The following is an 18899-nucleotide window of genomic DNA, read 5'->3' on the forward strand; positions in this document are numbered from 1 at the left end:
CAAATGAACATACAGAAGAATTATTTTTACCCCTTTTTCTGGTGAAATCCATTCTCATACCTGTATATTAAAATGGCAAAGCCCTGTGTTCCCTGCTCCCTCTCTGCATCATTGTACTGCACTTAATTACTCTCTGATTCAAACGGGACATTTCTTTCCTAATACTTGGAAAAAGGCAGAAATCACTGAATCCTCCAGATATATGACCCCAGCATAGTACTTCAGATGTGTAACGATGAAATACAGAAAAGTCGAGAGTACAGATGGAAAAATAGGTGGGAAAAATCTTAATTGTACATAGAACGTCGTTCTGAAGTCTTCCGCTTCATTTCTACCTCCTGTTGTATGTGTTAGGAATCTTCCCTGTACTTTTTGTTTTATTTTTAATGTATGCTTATTTTTAACATGTTCATTTCAGTTCATTTGTTCTATAGTTGAAAAGCATTATTATTATTATTATTATTATTATTATTATTATTATTATTATTATATTTCTACTGCATTATCAGGAGTTTTTCGTGATCAACGCTTATTTTATTGGAGTTCTTTCAAAATCTCTAGTTGCGTGCCTGTTAATGCTTGTTCTAGTGGATCAAGTGGACCACTGGTGTAAAAGAAACAGGTGAAAAAAACTGTAATAGAATCAGAGAAGAAGGTAAAAATCTTTAATGTCGAGGATGGAAAAGAGATTGTTCCCCGTTAAACCTCCCTCTCTCCCGCTGACATTGCTGGAGGAGCATGGGAACACTAATGCATCTGTCAGGATAACAAGCTAAGAATAACATCTCCACACCAAGCCGAGGCGAGAGAGTCGGGCTGAGGTGATTCATCGCCGGCATTGATTTATTTAAACACGGACAAACACACACTGTCCAAACGAGCTGGACACCTCACAGGTCAGAGGGTGGACAGCAACAGAACGCAAGGCTTTCCCCCAACGCTAAACCATACTGCTGTCCATCACCACTCACCTGCACCACACACACACACACACACACACACACACGCGAACATTCTCTGGAAAATGGACTCAACTTTTGTGGGATCGTGTGATGAACTTCCAAAAGGCCTGCGGGTTTCATTCTTCAGGTTAAACCTCGCACCGCCTTTAATATCATTTCCTTTTGGTTTATGTCTAATCAGCACTCACCACTGAACGTTCTGGCTTTTTTGACACGATGCGCTTCACTGTGACGGTCAGGGCTGCACGCGCGCGCGCACACACACACACACACACACACACACACACACGAGGAACATATCAACACCAAAAAGTTTGAACCCTTCTTTCATAAACTGCTTCGCCCGCTTGCTCGTGTCAGTTTGGTGGTCAGTGCGGGTGTTTATTCGAAGTAATAAACAAAGTGAGAGTAAAGAGCTGGAGTAAACAGTCGCGTCGCGTGAGAGCGGATATTTTCTTATTTCACTCAAGTGACCAAAAAAGAGTGAGTGTCAAACTAAACCGAGTTCTTTTCCCAGTTCAGTGACCGGTTTTAGTCTAGGCAGGTGTATAAACTGTCCTTTTAACTGGGCTGGTGGGTAAACGAGTTTTACAGTCTGTTTAAAGGAAACGGTCAATACAGAGTTGGTGTGACTGAATTTCACTCCAACACGAACACTTTAGTGTAATGCAGTCATGAATACCAAACTAGAATCAAGCAAAAACAAAAAGAACCGACTGTTGGCGTCTAGCACGCGCTTTAAAACTTTCTCCCCAACTCGTCCGTGAGCGTCGGACGCGTGCATTGTGGTGAACGCGAGGAGTGTGAGTGCGGACGGAAAGTCGCGTGCGACTGGAGACAAACTTGCCTGGCGTTCGTGCAGTCGTTGTAGAGCGCCTCGAAGTCTTTTCGGCTGATGAGCTTGCAGCGGTTCACGCCAGGCTGGATGGCGCCGAGTCCGCGCAGGATCCGGACCTGCTCCACCGTGCACACCACGGGGCAAATATCCAGCCGCTTCAGCTTGGTGTACACGGTGTGCAGTCCGCCAACCAGGTGCTTGAGGAAGAGGTCAAAAACCTGCGGCAGGCAGATCAGTTCCTGGCCGTCCACGGTAAACGAGGCCACTTTGACCCCGTGGACCTCCACCATTTTGCACTCGTTGTTGCTGCTGCCGCCAGCGCTGCCGTTGTTGCCTCCTCCACCTCCTCCTCCTCCGCCGCCGCCGCCGCTGATAAAGGAGTTGATCATGCTGCTGGTCAGGCGCGGGGACTCGGCCGGACTGGAGTACAGCGGGTCAGGACGGAACAGGCTGCCCGCGCCGGGAGTCGAGGTCGGCGAAAGCACCGGCGGAGTCGCGGACACGGCCATACTTCTCTCTTGAAGTTTCCTACTCTTTCTCGTCTTTCTTCCCTTGCGCTATGCTTGCCCCTCTCGCTGCTGCACGCGCTCGTCACTCGGCGCTTCTCATGCGAACGCGCTGAAGGATCGTAGTATAGCGGGCAGTGGGCAACCACCTTCCTCGCGAGCGGGATGGTTACAATGAGAAGCGTTGCGCTCAGCGTTTCAATTAGCCAGCCCACCTCGCAGCGGAGTGACACCTCTCTCCTCCAACAAGAAGCTTAAGCAGCACACGCCTTGTCGTCCTATTGGTCCTCCGCCTCTGATCGCGAGGGAGCTTTGTTATGATCAGCGCTCAGAGGGACAGAAGTTTCCGCAGCCTGGATCGTTCCAACTTCCAACGAAGGCAAACGCTCGCTGAACAAGTCACGCTTAGAACCGACTTCTTCGATCACATTAGGCTGTTAAAAATGTAGCCATTTTATTTCAGTCATTAAGTCGGCTTTTATGATAGACGCCAGCTATGAACGAATTATTGTATTAATATATTATCAGACACGTCCACATAGCACATGTTCAGTTTATTGCTTCCAAACTCTGCTGCCGTACTGTTAAACTAACAGTGTCCAGGCAAGTGATGTGGGACACTTTTTGGAAACTGTCAAAGTAGTTCAACAAAACACTCTTGCAATGTATTTTCTCAGCGAGTACTTTAGAAAGAATCTGACACTCCTGGCCTTGGATAGGTTGGATGGTTGAGAGATAAATTTGCTTCCAAAAAAGCTGCTTCCACATTTTAAATGCATTATCAACAGCCCATTATAAACAGCAGCTAAAAAAGATGGTAAGCCATTACCAATGGCTACTCCTTCTGAAACAAAAGGACAGGCACTTACATGATGCTTGACCAACTGCGGGCTTTAACTCTTCAGCAAAGAATTTAGAATACAATTACAACAGAATTCAGCAACCACACGCGCAAGTGCTTCGATTATTTTAGCTTATTAAACTGTAAGTACTGTTTGACCAGAGGAGGATGGGTCTCCCCTTGTGAGTCTTGGTCCCTAGGTTTCTTCCTCCAGACTGAGGGAGTATTTCCTTGCCACTGTCGCCTCTGGCTTGCTCACTGGGGGATATTATGTCATAACTGTATGTTTTCAAACTTCTGTAAAGCTGCTTTGAGACAACATCATTGTAAAAAACGCTATACAAATAAACTTGAATTGAACTGAATTGTGTTTAGGTTTGTGCTAAGATGATGACAATAGGGTGATTTTTGTGATTCCTGGGACAGCTCATTTTTACAGGACCTTGCTGTAAATGACATATTAAACTGTTTCGAAGATTTCAGACCCAGAATTTATAGCCACACACAAACATACAGTAATTCGAGAAACCAATGTATTTTTGTAAACATTTACCCAAAAATGTGGCAAATGATAACAGTAAAGGCTTATTATCCAGTAACCACTAATCATTCAGTAAAGAGTCCTGTCCTAAAAATGAAAGTGGTACTTCAGTGATTGACACGTTTGCCTAATCTTTTCAAGCACATCATTTTGCCTTACAGTTACATTTAAAGAAATTTTACATGTAACTTTTGTTAAGCACAGTCTTGGACTCTTATGTAGGGACGATGCCCTTTGTATTGTAGGCTTAATCATCATAGCATATTCACGCGATCATAATATCACACACACATTTTCTAAACTGCTTATCTTTCTGGGTCACAGGGGGAGCTGGAGCCTATCCTAGCGGTCATTGGGCGGAAGGTAGGAAACACACTGGGCAGTTCGCCAGTCCATCACAAGGCAGACAAACAGACATAAACATTCAAACACCATAATATATCAGTGTTTGCTCATTTGTTGAGGGACTTAGTTCTTGGGTGTACAAGTTATAAGAAAGCTGCAGCTGAAGGAGTCATTTTGATTGGTTACCATTCAGAGATATCCCTAGATGCGGTCAGTGCCTCACACAAAAAATGATGGCTACAATGTGAATACCACACCAGCTGATAGTTGACGTGTGGAGTTGTCAGAGAATCACAGAGGACTGTAAAGGTCTAGGAACCTCCCTAATTCAAAAATCCTCTACTAAACATGGCATCACTGGGAGCATGGAAACAAGGCTGTAGTCTTTTCTGTGTTCAGAAAAATGGGTCACTCTGCATTAACAAGGACTATACCGAGGGAAAATGTGGTGCAGTTGACCAAGAGCAGTGATGAGTGCAGTTGATAAAACCAAATGAAAATCACCCCTCCGTATTTCTTCTGTAGACAAAAACAGAACAATCTTAAAAATAAATGCAGAAAAAACATTGCTCACAGATATAATCACACAAGCAATAAATTGTTACTGAAATTAAATTAATCTATACTATAAATGTATCTATAGGACCTTATAATCACAAGAACTTTGCACAGAATATTACAATTTAAACCCATAAAATCCCAGGCTTTTTACATACTTAGGCTTATTATTCAGTAACTCCAGGGACCTCAATGCGAACTGGTTGAGTTGTTCTTAGGCTATAAAAGTGTGTAACAAAACTTTGGGCCCCACTGCTATTAAAGAGGTTAAAGGAATTACAGAGGCTTTTGTATAAAGTGCACATCAGCACATCCAAATTCACACCCAAAGGTAGCAAGTTAAAATCAATGCATATTGGGCTGTTAAAAAAAAAGTCATTGCATTGGACACTTGAACACAGTAGGATCTCTGCCCTTCCACTATACCGTGTCATTACACATATGATGAAAAAAGTGATATGCTATACAGAAAAACATTTTTGGATTAGAGTCTTTAATTAGGGGCAGCATGGTGGCGCGGTGGGTAGTGCTGTCCGTTCCCAGCAAGGAGGGCCTGGGTTCAACTCCCCAGCCGGGCGACCAGGGTCGTCTCTGCGTGGAGTCTCCATGTTCTCCCCATGTCTCCGTGGGCTTCCTCTGGTTTCCTCCCACAGTCTAAAGACATGCAGTGAGGCCAACTGGACATGCTAAAGTGGGTGTCTTTAAATAACACTTTTGTGAAGCCTAATAATTTCTTGATGATTCTGCACCAAAACTTTGTTTTACAGTTTTACCTGACACCAACAGATGTTCTCGGTATTGCTATATACTGAGGAATGCTGAGCTGGATATGTGAAGCTGAGGCAAAGTTCACTTGAGGAACAAACAAGTTCACTTGGTTGACAAACCTTTGTTTCATTATCAATTATGCAAAAGGCAGAGACGATCTCTTCAAAAGTGATTAAGTACAAGATATAACATTTTTTTCAGTGTCAGAAAAAGAGCAGAAAACATATTTGCATTTGTTGCAGGCAGAAATGATGACTGTAAGGTTTTTATTACTAGTCTTCCTAAGAAAAAAATACATCCTCTAATACAAACCTGTACAAAGTGAAGCAGTAAGGATGTGAACAAAAACAAAGAGAGAGATAATATCACTCCCACTTTGAAAGAACTGCACTGGCTACCTGTCTGTTTATGTTCCAAGACATGATCTTAGATCTCAGATACTGGCCTTCTGCAAATACTTTCTTTTAAATACAGAAAACGTAGAGAGGCCTCTTTCTCTTATTATGCTTTTAAACTGTGGAACTCCATTCCAACATCTATTAGACAATCAAGCTTAGTTTACATGTTTAGGAAATATTTGAAAACGAATCTCCTTAACTCAGCATTCAATCAAAAGAGAACTTTCCCAAAAGAAATTTATTCTTAAGAACAGTTGGTGAATGAAGCCAATGTTTGCATTTTTCCACCACGAGAAGACAAGCTAACACTAGTCTGAAAGGATGTGTTGTTGTGAAGAAACTGTTACAGAAAAAAGGAAACAAAAGGAAGATAAGACAATAAGAAGATTGCACTAGCTCACGGAAACTGGGCGTCTGAGATGCGGAGTGGGCTTTTTGGACTGATGAGTCTAAATTTGTAATTTAGATTACTTGAATCACAAGAAGCAGGAAAAGCAAACAGCTTATAAGACTGAACTTTGGAGCGCTGTACTTGTACTTGCAGATTATTTTGAGAACAAGTCTGATGAAAAAATGGAAGCTGTAAAAAAAAGAGGGCAGACTAAATGCAGAAAAAAATATATTTAGTTATTGAGGGTTTTGTGTAATATCCTTTGCTTTCCAAACACTAAAAATATATAACTGAGTAACCTGTGTGAACATAACCAATATTTGCTGAGCGCCTTCTTTGACTGTCCTTACATAATATTTGGGATCTGGGACTTCAATGTAGCTCTCAAGACCACTTAGTCAAGCAAATGACAATGTTTGAAATGAGGATCTTTATAGAGGGTCAAAAAAGTTGCTGTAAAATTAATATAGGAATCATGCTTAACCTTTAGCAACTTTTTTGGGAAGATTAATATTGTAATGAGCACCTAAATGCCATGCAAATTTCTGCTAAGAACCTGCTGAAATTAAAAAGCTAGGTGGCAATCTAGAAAATTAGACACATTTTTTACCTGGGTTTCAATTGCACCTTGCCCTCATTCATCTCATATTTAATCTTAATGGCTGGCTGATTACCATACCTGGCCCTGCAGGCAAACATATGTATTGCCTTCTCTATCCACCCCTCCAGCACCGCCCTAAAGTTTCTCCATTCATATGTAGTCCCGCTCTATGCATATGTAGTGGTTTTTGATGAATGTGCTTGTAGCCATTCTCCTTTCTATTTTTTTTCTCTAGAGTACTAGAGAAGAGTACATTCTCAACATTACCGAACATTCTGGCCATTTATTGCTTATAAAACTGCAGACAGTGTCCAAAGTCATGTCAAATATGTTGAAGAATAATGCTAAACAATAATTTAAGCACCGGGGGTAAGTCTATGTTTTAAGTGAAACTGAAGATCATTTTTCTTTGGCAGTGTTTTCTACAAAACAATGGACAGAAAAGAAAAGAAGACAAGATAGGTAGACAAATGGAAGCGTTTGCTACAATCCCATTGAAGAGCCAATTCCGGTTCCACAAAGAACATTAGAATGGATGGTGAGATCTGTAAATGCAAAGAACCTTTTGAAATTTCAAAGAACCTCCATATAATGTAAATGTACATTATGTGAATACCTACATCTCATTTTTCAACACAGTTCTTTAGGGAACCAGAAGTGTTTTTTCTATGGCATTACTCAAAGAAAATGTTTTCCCTCATTTATTTTTGCAAGTGCAAGGACTATAGCTATGGCTTGACCTTATGTTGGTCTTATACCATCAAAATCATAGACCCAGTCTCAAGACATCACTGCTTTTAGGATTTTCCAACCAAGTTTTGCTTTTCTTTAGCCCTAGTGCTAGTCAGCAACTGTAGCCTGAGTCCAATGAGTCTCAGACACTTTCCAAAACTTTTTTCCATATATTTTCTAACCCACGAATGTGAGTTTTCTAGCTGCCCATCATGCTTTGTATATCTTCTCTTAAACTACCTCACTTTTCGACCATGCATTTCCATAGGAGGCTAAAGAGACGGTGAGAAAGGAGTGAGAAAGTAAGCATGGTTGCAAGTTGCTGAGAGAATGTCTGGCTGTGTTTTAACATTATTAGGCCTTCCTGTTAGTGTTACTGTGTTGTAAAATATTACATCAAGGCCAAGCACAGATCACCATCTCCCCTTGATGTAATGAAATGTTTCTTTATTAATGTGTGCCTTACACAAATCAATAACAACAATAAATTACCACTGATTGTAATTGAATGTTTTTCCAAATTTTACTGTCACTCATGATAAATATGCATGCCCATTACAGCGTTTTAAATTCATTACACTTTTCGCGTCGTTTTCCCTCTTTGAAATGTAACATACATCAGCAGTCAAGCAATCCATTTGGGCTGTGACACGTGCCAAAAAGCACCACTGGACTCTTAATTTAAGCTAAAATATTGCCCTTTAATACTACTTAAGAATGGACAAGCTTGTTACTTGAGTACGCTCGGTGTACTTAATTCCTCCGAGAAAGCCACTGTAGATGATTTAATAACACTCTCATTGCGTTTGCTGCCAAATAACGGGTGACTTGGCCCTCTGAGTAAGAACTACAATTGGTGCAGCACTGTCCATCAACGAGAATTAGTCCAGGAGACTGACAGACAGAGGTTAACCGTTTTAGCCACCTCCACACAAAATGTGTCATTTCATTTTTCATCTTATTCATTTGTGCTGTGGTCAGCTTATACTGTGAGCATGATAGAGACTTATGATAATGGTGAATATTCCATAGGAGATGGCTGTTTTCTCAACATTTGCAATGTTACAAATAGCTTTCTTTCAAGGTGACCTGGTTCCTCAGATAGAACCGACTTGGTCCTAATCATATGAGTCTATGAAATAAAATGTCAACTAGTGTTATTGATAATAACATCAGCCATGCAAGCAATCTTGTGTGACTCTGGTTGACTGAAGGGTCTGTAAATGTGTTTATCGCTGTTGATATAAATTTACCGACCTTCTCTGTGAGTAGTTTGTGCGTTTAAGCACAGTTACGCTTTGATAACTAATCCTGCATTTAATTTACGTTTATGGCGAGATTTATAACACAATAATGTCCTCATGGATGTTTCATTTGGAGTGTTTATGGGGGCCCTGACAGATGGTGTCATTCTGCTTCGCTCTGCCACTGTCACCTCTTCTCACCAAAGATGGCTGCCCTCAAAAAGAGTTGATTGAGAAACGAAATGAACTGTGAAGTCTCCTTGAATTCCACTTCAAAGTTTCAGCTAAGTGCAGGAAAAAAACTCAACTACCATGTTTGACAATTGTTGACTGAAAGCGAGCCAAACCTTTGAACACAGTGTAAAATGCTGGGTGCCTCTTTTTTATACACACATTTGTTTGTTTGTTGCTGTGCTTATGTGGAAAAGTGTCCCATTTTAGAACATTAATTCTGTCTAGTTTTTAAAAAAATACCAACATGGGGATGTCAGTCAAGTTCTTGTACACTGTATATGCTTTCTTAACTTGACAGAACCAGGAGAGAGTCTGGCCCTTGAGACTTATATACTCTGCACAGAAGTAATAGCAAGCAAAACGCTACACTAGAAATACTCTCCAAACACAGAAGCCACGAGTGAGGGCTCTATCTCTCTCAGTTCTTAGAAGCATGGATCAAAGCTGGAGGGACTCACAGAAGACAGTGGCTAAAGGTGTGGCCACTTGGAAGATAAAGACAGCTTGATTCTTACAGAAAGCATTGCGGCGCTTGTTGCCTTGAAGCTGCTTTCAAACCTGGCCAGGGAGAGCTGCTTCTGAACATGCATGGTGATGGCAAGTGATGAAAACTTCTTGCAAAACCATTTCAGAAAGCACAGGTTTCGCTTTTCATTTCTTTCTCTGAAAAAAGGGGTTGTATCCCCCAGAGAACAAGCCTGTGACATGAAGACACCCCTGCATCGCAAATGCTGAGGCAAACTCTCTTGTTAAAAGCATCCCTGGTGTGTTAGATATGAGAGAATGAGACGGCAGGCAAGAAAAAAAGGGGGGGGGACTCTCTTATAGTAAGCCATCTGTGTTGTTTGCCAGTGTTGTTTTAAGTGTGGACAAGATGGGCTTTAAAAAAGTAGACTAAAGGAGATCAAATGTCAACCGTTGGTTTTTACTTGAACCAATAAACACCTGTCTGCATTTTGGCTCAAGAAAGTAGAATGGAGGATAAAGGCTGTGATGTCAAAGAGTAAAGAGACTATGGAAAGAAGAGAGCCATAGGGTACAGCAGTGCCTCTTTCTATTTAGGCAGCTATGGGCTTCTTTCTTTGTTTGGCAATGAACAAACCCAAGAAACTTTCAAGAGCATCACAGCATGCACAAATAATAAATTTGACACCTTGCTTAATTTTTAGCTTAAGCAAGATGCTTTTTCAGAACATTTGAAAGAAATATAGAGAAAGCAGCATTTGCAAGATGCAGATAGAAATATAACAAAAATGAGGAGAGGGGATCTGAAATGTATTGTCCAGTGCAACTAGAGGAAACATGGGGAATCTCAGGACTAGGAAAGGTTTTTAATAATAATACGTTTGCTGCATGTGGATCTCTTTGTTGGTACAAGTATAAGCAAACAACTTGGAAGAAATATTGGTGTTGCAATCCATTGTACTGTACCCTTGTACCCAAAATCCATAATCACTAGCCAAATAGGTTCTTTGTTAAATTATTTTATAATAACAACATGAGTTATATATATATATATATATATATATATATATATATATATATATATACTGCTCAAAAAAATAAAGGGAACACTTAAACAACACAATATGACTCCAAGTAAATCCAACTTCTGTGAAATCAAACTGTTCACTTAGGAAGCAACACTGATTGACAATCAATTTCACAATTTCAATTATTGGCGATTAGCAAGACACACTCAATAAAGGAGTGGTTCTGCAGGTGGGGACCACAGACCACTTCTCAGTACCTTTCTGCTTTCTGGCTGATGTTTTGGTCACTTTTGAATGTTGGTGGTGCTTTCACACTCGTGGTAGTATGAGACGGACTCTACAACCCACACCACTGGCTCAGGTAGTGCAGCTCATCCAGGATGGCACATCAATGCGAGCTGTGGCAAGAAGGTTTGCTGTGTCTGTCAGCATAGTGTCCAGAGCCTGGAGGCGCTACCAGGAGACAGGCCAGTACACCAGGAGACGTGGAGGAGGCCGTAGGAGGGCAACAACCCAGCAGCAGGACCGCTACCTCCGCATTTGTGCAGGGAGGAACAGGAGGAGCACTGCCAGAGCCCTGCAAAATGACCTCCAGCAGGCCACAAGTGTGCATGTGTCTGCACAAACGGTTAGAAACTGACTCCATGAGGATGGTATGAGGGCCCGACGTCCACAGATGGGGGTTGTGCTCACAGCCCAACACCGTACAGGATGCTTGGCATTTGCCAGAGAACACCAGGATTGGCAACTTCGCCACTGGCGCCCTGTGCTCTTCACAGATGAAAGCAGGTTCACACTGAGCACATGTGACAGACGTGACAAAGTCTGGAGACGCCGTGGAGAGCGATCTGCTGCCTGCAACATCCTTCAACATGACCGGTTTGGCAGTGGGTCAGTAATGGTGTGGGGTGGCATTTGTTTGGAGGGCTGCACAGCCCTCCATGTGCTTGCCACAGGTAGCCTGACTGCCATTAGGTACTGAGATGAGATCCTCAGACCCCTTGTGAGACCATATGCTGGTGCGGTTGGCCCTGGGTTCCTCCTAATGCAGGACAATGCTAGACCTCATGTGGCTGAAGTGTGTCAGCAGTTCCTGCAAGATGAAGGCATTGAAGCTATGGACTGGACCGCCCATTTCCCAGACCTGAATCCGATTGAGCACATCTGGGACATCATGTCTCGCTCCATCCACCAACGCCACGTTGCACCACAGACTGTCCAGGAGTTGGCGGATGCTTTAGTCCAGGTCTGGGAGGAGATCCCTCAGGAGACCATCCACCACCTCATCAGGAGCATGCCCAGGCATTGTAGGGAGGTCATACAGGCAGAAAGCATAGGTACTGAAAAGTGGTCTGTGGTCCCCACCTGCAGAACCACTCCTTTATTGAGTGTGTCTTGCTAATCGCCAATAATTTCCACCTGTTGTCTATTCCATTTGCACAACAGCATGTGAAATTGATTGTCAATCAGTGTTGCTTCCTAAGTGGACAGTTTGATTTCACAGAAGTTTGATTTACTTGGAGTTATATTGTGTTGTTTAAGTGTTCCCTTTATTTTTTTGAGCAGTATATATATATATATATATATATGTGTGTGTGTGTGTGTGTGTGTGTGTGTGTGTGTGTGTGTGTGTGTGTGTGTGTGTCGCCATTGGTTTGCTCATGGGGTTTTGGACCCAGATTTTTCTGTAAAGCTGCTTTGTGAAAACACCTGTTGTAAAAAGCGTAATATAAATAAAAGTTGACTTTGTGATATATGTGTCAGTGATTAACTTAATGCAATTTTAAGTGTGGCACAATGTCCACATTTTACAAGATATAATGTGCATGTGTTCAAAATGTATGTATCCGGATCTCACCAAATCTGTCTTCACTGGCAGGGGCGCAGGCACAGTGTCATACACCTACTCAAATCGGAACAAAACAGTTATTATGGGTCATTTTTTTATGCTGATGAAATTTTATTTATTTTTTTCAGTGAGTGCTATGACTGTATTCTGCCTAGCGCTGCCTTATTTTCCTCAACCTTATAATAACTGCTTAGTAACCATTGTAATCCGCAGTTATTTCAGTACATAATCAATGCCTGTCATATACGGAACTAGCGCTGGGAATCTGAGGTCCTCTGAAGTTTCTTAAGGGTTTTTATTCAGGTAGATTCAGTGTGGAAAAGAAAGCAACATAACTACCTACTGAGCAGTGACTGGTTCTCAGCTGACCTCAAAAATGCTGTGGCTCAGCCGTAGACATTACTGCCCAGTCTGTTTATCTCTACAAGATGCTACATTGCCCTAAGTATTTTTGACTTCTTCAGATGTTCTTCTATGCAGCACACATGATATAGGCTAACATATAACATCACAATGTTATAAAAAAGTATGTAAAACTGTAAAATGCAAATCGTATATTTAATGTTGGTAATAATGGTTAAGCATGCTGGATAAATCAGCATGCTTAGTTTAAATCAACTGCTTAGTTTAGGCTACAGCTCTTAGTTACTATGGCCCAAAACTCAGTTACTATGGCATCTTTTGCATTTAAATACAATTATCATAATGTATTTTCTTAATCAGTTCAAACGGACTCTTTTTGCAACATGCAGCAAAAACAGTGAGCTCACCTTCCTTTTTACTGTATGCAAGATTTTTCTGTAGGAGATCAACAATCTGCTGATGTAAGAGACAAACTCCAGTGATACCACATTTCCTGTGTCCAAGATGGATGTCTGTTAGAATATGAAAGCTGTTCCTTGTGTTGCTCCATAGCTAAGTAGCCCTCACCCAGGACCTGCTGGAAAGGAGACAACAAGGGGTTATCATAAGGATCAAATTTAGTTTCTAGCTCAATATCACTGTTAATTCCTGTCATTGGTTAACAGCTTCAGGTGTCTACCTGAAGTGAGCTGCTAGTCTCCACATGGTGCTTGGGGAGGATGTGATCCTGTTTAACATTGGGAAGTCCCTTGCCACCAACAGAAGCACAGGCAGATTGAGGATAAGAACAATCATGAGAGGTCGCTTACCTGATGGGTCACCTCTTTCAGTCTGTAATCTGGCTAATAATTTAGCAGTACATTTGAACTTGAGTACACATTAGGTCACTATGGAATCACATTGTTTTATCTTAAAAAAGTTACATTTGAAGTTGAATACACAAGGCACATTATTAACAGCTTCTTTCTTCTAAGAAACCTTCTAAAAAAGGAAGCACTCAGTATCATTTACATGACCATGAGAAACTAGTTCATCCCTTTATTAAGTTTAGATTGGACCATGGTATTGTCCTGTTGACTGGATCTTCTGGTTGGTTGTTAAACAAGCTCCAGTAAGTCCAGGATCCATCAGCCAGAAACAGTTTTTAATGGAGGTGTTTAATAACTTTAGCAATGGATATGTGATAGTGTAATATCTATATATACATCCATGATTACAAAAGTTATGTCATTATTCATTTCTTCCATGTTCTTGCCTGTATATGCTGCATACTAAAATTTCTTGAAATACAGTGATCAAAATTTTATGTCTTTAAAGACAAGTAATAATAGTTAATAAAAGTTAATAACAGACATCACAACATTTTATGTACCACTGACTCCATAATCCAATAAGTAAGAAGTGACCCCATAATCAACAAATAAGTAAGAAGTGCAACACAAGAAATGCCCAGATCTGGCCATTCCTCTATATAACGCTACTAAGTGAGAAAGAAACTGTTAAAAGATTCTAATTTGCCCTAGTTCTTGGTGTGGTAAACCCCAAAGCTGCCAAATACCACAATACCAATGGAGAGGCTGATTTAGCATGCAGGTCAAAGAAGACATGCCATGAGGGTTATAAGAAGTGTTCCTTCATTTCTGCCTTCTGCAAGATGCTGGTTGGATTTTGTTGATGAGTGTTAGTCTCCAACTGATCTCATAACCTCTGCTGCAGTCCTCTGTTTCAACACCTCACAGACTCAACCACTGAAGCGAACTGTCGTATAAGAGGCCAGAGGAGATGCAGCCCACCCACACACACCACAGAAGTGCCCAGCCCTCCCCAACCCAGTGAACAGATGACCCCTGCTATGCTTTGACTGAACCCAAATGGCCTGACTACAATGATGAACAGCTATGCTGTGAGTGAATCATGCCTGGGTGAGGAAGTGCTGTTCTGTGACAACTCACCTCACTCGCTTTTCCTCACTCCACTTATGATCTCTCTTTCCTTGGCTGTTCTGTCAGGCATGTGTAGAGCACCTTCTCCTACAGAAGAAAAAAAACTCACTAAAAACACCTCTCAAGCCTCAGCAAAGAGAGTTGTGTTGTGACTACTATCAGGCTTATTTCAGTAAACTTCTTTTGTATTTTGGTTTCATTTGCATGTGTTAACAAAGCTTTGCTGTGTTTGCTGTGAGTCTTTGTCTGGTAGCCCAGTCAGATTTACACAGCCCCTACCTAGTCTGTTGTCACACCATACCAAGAAACCTCACCATTTCATTCACATTCAAGGGTGACTGTATTTTAAATATGGTTCAACATGGGTTGGGCCTCCTCTCCATGGATCACCACCTTATCGTAGTGGAGGGGTTTGTGTGCTTGAATGATCCTAGGAGCTATGTTGTCTGGAGCAAAAGCTCCTGGTAGGGTCCCATGGCAAACTGGTCCTAGGTGACAGGTCAGACAAAGTGTGATCCATAATCACCCCTAGGAAAACAAGAAAGCAGGACTTGTGTACCCTGCCCGGATCAGGGTTACCAGGGCCCCACCCTGGAGCCAGGACTGGGGGAGGGGCTCGCCAGCGAGCATCTGGTGGCCGGGCATTCATTCATTGACCCACCACCGATGGGAGAGGCAGTAGTAGGGGTTCGGTGCATTGTGGATTGGGCAGTGTCCGAAAGCGTGGGCCTTGGCGTTCTGATCCTTGGTTGCTGAAACTGGCTTCTGGAACTTGGAATGTTACCTCACTGACGGGGAAGGAGCCTGAATTGGTGTGCGAGGTTGAGAGATACCGGCTAGATATAGTCGGGCTCACCTCAACGCACAGCTTGGGATCTGGGTCCAATCTCCTTGAGAGGGGCTGGATTTTATTCTTTTCTGGAGTTACCCATGGTGAGAGGCGGCGGGCAGGTGTGGGCTTTCTCATAGCCCCTCGACTCGACGCCTGTATGTTGGGGTTTTCTCCGGTGGATGAGAGGGTAGCTTCCCTATGCCTTCGGGTTGGGGAACGGGTCCTGACTCTTGTCTGTGCTTATGCACCGAACAGCAGTTCAGAGTACCCAGCCTTCCTAGAGTCCTTGGGAAGGGTGCTTGAAAGTGCTCCTCCTGGAGACTCTATTGTCCTACTGGGGGAATTCAATGCTCACGTGGGCAATGACAGTGAAACCTGGAGGGGTGTGATTGGGAGGAATGGCCTCTCTGATCTGAACTCGAGTGATGTTCAGTTTTTGGACTTCTGTGCAAACCACAGTTTGTCCATAACAAACACCATGTTTGAACACAAGGATGTCCATAAGTGCACATGGCACCAGGACACCCTAGGCCACAGTTCAATGATTGACTTTGTAGTCGTGTCATCGGACTTGCGGCCATGTGTTTTGGACACTCGGGTAAAGAGAGGAGCTGAGCTGTCAACTGATCACCACCTGGTGGTGAGTTGGATCAGGTGGTGGGGCAAGATGCTGGTCAGACCAAGCAAACCCAAACATATAGTAAGGGTTTGCTGGGAACGTCTAGCAGAAGAACCTGTCAGATTGATCTTCAACTCACACCTCCATCAGAATTTTGACCAGATATCGGGGGAGGTGAGGGACATTGACTCAGAATGGGCCATGTTCCACTCCTCCATTGTTGAATCGGCTGACTGTAGCTGTGGTCGCAAGGTAGTTGGTGCCTGTCGGGGTGGTAATCCTCGAACCCAGTGGTGGACACCCCAGGTGAGAGATGCCGTCAAGCTGAGGAAGGAGTCCTACCGGGCATGGTTGACCTGTAGGACACCAGAGGCAGCTGACAGGTATTGAAAGGCCAAGCGATCTGCGGCTTCAGTCGTTGCCAAGGCAAAAACCTGGGTGTGGGAAAAGTTTGGTGAGGCCTTGGAAAGTGACTAATTCGGCTCCGAAAAGATTCTGGCAAACTGTCAGGCGACTCAGAAGGGGAAAGCAGTGTGCCACTAGCACTGTATATAGTGGACATGGTGTGCTTCTGACTTCGACTGAAGATGTCATTGGGCGGTGGAAGGAATACTTTGAGGACCTTCTCAATCCCACTAACATGTTCTCCAGTGAGGAAGCAGAGTCTGGGGACAGGGGAATAAGCTTGCCCAGTACTGAGGCCGAAGTCGCTAAGGTAGTTAAAAAGCTCCTTGGCGGCAGGGCTCCAGGGGTGGATGAGATCCGCCCTGAGTTCCTCAAGGCTCTGGATGTTGTGGGGCTGTCTTGGCTGACATGCCTTTTCAACATTGCATGGACATCAGGAGCAGTACCACTGGATTGGCAGACTGGGGTGGTGGTGCCTCTTTTTAAAAAAGGGGGACCGGAGGGTGTGTTCCAACTACAGGGGAATCACACTCCTCAGCCTCCCTGGTAAGGTCTATGCAGGGGGACTGGAGAAGAGAGTCCGGCTTATAGTCGAACCTCAGATTCAGGAGGAGCAGTGTGGGTTCCGCCCTGGTCGTGGAACACTGGACCAACTCTTACCCTCTCCAGGATTCTGGAGGGTTCATGGGAGTTTGCCCAACCAGTCCACATGTGCTTTGTGAATTAGGAGAAGGCATTCGACTGTGTTCCCCAGGGTATTATGTGGGAGGTGCTTCGGGAGTACGGGGTCTTTGCTATGAGCCATTCAGGCCCTGTACAAACAAAGCAGGAGTTTGGTTCGCATGGCCGGCAGTAAGTCAGACTCGTTCCCAGTGAGAGTTGGACGCCATCAGGGCTGCACTTTGTCACCGATTCTATTCATAATTTTTATGGATAGAATTTCTAGGCGCAGTCAGGGGATGGAGGGTGTCCGGTTTGGTGACATCAAGCTTTTATCTGCTTGCTAGCAGTGACTATCAAGTGGTGCACAAAAGTGTGGATAGCTAATGAAAATGTGACAGTCAAGATTGTGATAGTTGTGCACATGCTAGCATACAATATGCAGATGGTGAACTGTAGAGTTTTGATCTGGGCACTGCTCTGCTCAAATTGACTTTTAAACTGAATCTTTTAAATTGAATTAAGCTTTTACAACCCCAATTCAAATGAAGTTGGGATGTTGTGTAAAACATAAATGAAAACAGAATATGATGATTTGCAAATTGTTTTCAACCTATATTCAATTGAATACACTACAAAGACAAGATATTTGAGAAACTTTCTTAAACTTTTGTACTATTTGCTCATGCAGTTGTTCACAAAGTGGTGAACCTCACCCCATCCTTACTTGTGAACGACTGAGCCTTTCAGGGATGCTCCCTTTATACCCAATCATGACACTCATCTGTTTCCAATGATCCTGTTCACCTGTGGAATGTTCCAAACAGGTGTTTTTTGAGCATTCCTCAACTTTCCCATTCTTTTGCCCCTGTCCCAACTTCTTTGGAACGTGTTGCAGGCATCACATTCAAAATGAGTGAATATTTGCAAAAAACAATAAAGTTTATCCGTTTCAACATTAAATGTCTTGTCTTTGTAGTATACTCAATTGAATATAGGTTGAAAAGGATTTGCAAATCATCATATTCTGTTTTTATTTATGTTTTACACAACGTCCCAACTTCATTGGAATTGGGGTTGTATGTACAGTTGAAGTCATATGTTTACATACACTTAGGTTGAAGTCTTTAAGTTTTATTTATCCCCTCCACAGATTCCACGTCAATAAACTATAGTTTTAGAAAGTTGTTTAGGATATTATACATGACACAAGCCATTTTTCCGACAAGTGTTTACAACGAGATCATCCATCCATCCATCCATCCATCCATTATCTTCCGCTTGTCCGGGGTTCGGGTCGCGGGGGCAGCATCCTAAGCAATGAAGCCCAGACCTCCCTTTCCCCAGCCACTTTCACCAGCTCTCCAAGGGGGATTCCGAGGCGCTCCCAGGCCAGCTGGGCGATATAGTCGCGCCAGCGTGTCCTGGGTCTTCCCCGGGGTCTCCTCCCAGGTGGACTCGCCTGTGACACCTCCCGAGGGAGGCGTCCAGGAGGCATCCTAACCAGATGCCCGAACCACCTCAGCTGGCTCCTCTCGACGTGAAGAAGCAGCGGCTCTACTCCGAGTCCCTCCCGGATGACTGAACTTCTCACCCTATCTCTAAGGGAGAGTCCAGACACCCTGCGGAGGAAACTCATTTCGGCCGCTTGTATTCGCGATCTTATTCTTTTGGTCATTACCCAAAGCTCATGACCATAGGTGAGGGTGGGAACGTAGATCGACTGGTAAATCGAGAGCCTTGCCTTATGGCTCAGCTCTTTCTTTACCACAACAG

The 18899-nt window shown here is 43.1% G+C and overlaps 1 protein-coding gene across 4 annotated transcripts in view; it reads right to left on the minus strand.

Moving 5' to 3' along the window:
- The window catches only part of dacha (dachshund a), a 156902-nt gene extending 154389 nt beyond the window's left edge, over positions 1–2513 (minus strand). For 2 of the 4 annotated variants that reach the window (XM_037546066.1, XM_017705335.2), the window contains exon 1: positions 1810–2511. In XM_037546066.1, coding sequence (XP_037401963.1) covers positions 1810–2309 — 500 coding nt within the window. In that variant the 5' untranslated portion in view covers positions 2310–2511. Of the gene's footprint in view, positions 1–1809 lie in introns of all 4 variants that reach the window. The other 2 variants (XM_037546065.1, XM_017705336.2) reach the window with 2 other exon arrangements.
- Positions 2514–18899: the final 16386 nt, after the last annotated feature.

This window comes from Pygocentrus nattereri, chromosome 16 (assembly GCF_015220715.1).
Source record: "Pygocentrus nattereri isolate fPygNat1 chromosome 16, fPygNat1.pri, whole genome shotgun sequence".
Taxonomy (NCBI): domain Eukaryota; kingdom Metazoa; phylum Chordata; class Actinopteri; order Characiformes; family Serrasalmidae; genus Pygocentrus; species Pygocentrus nattereri.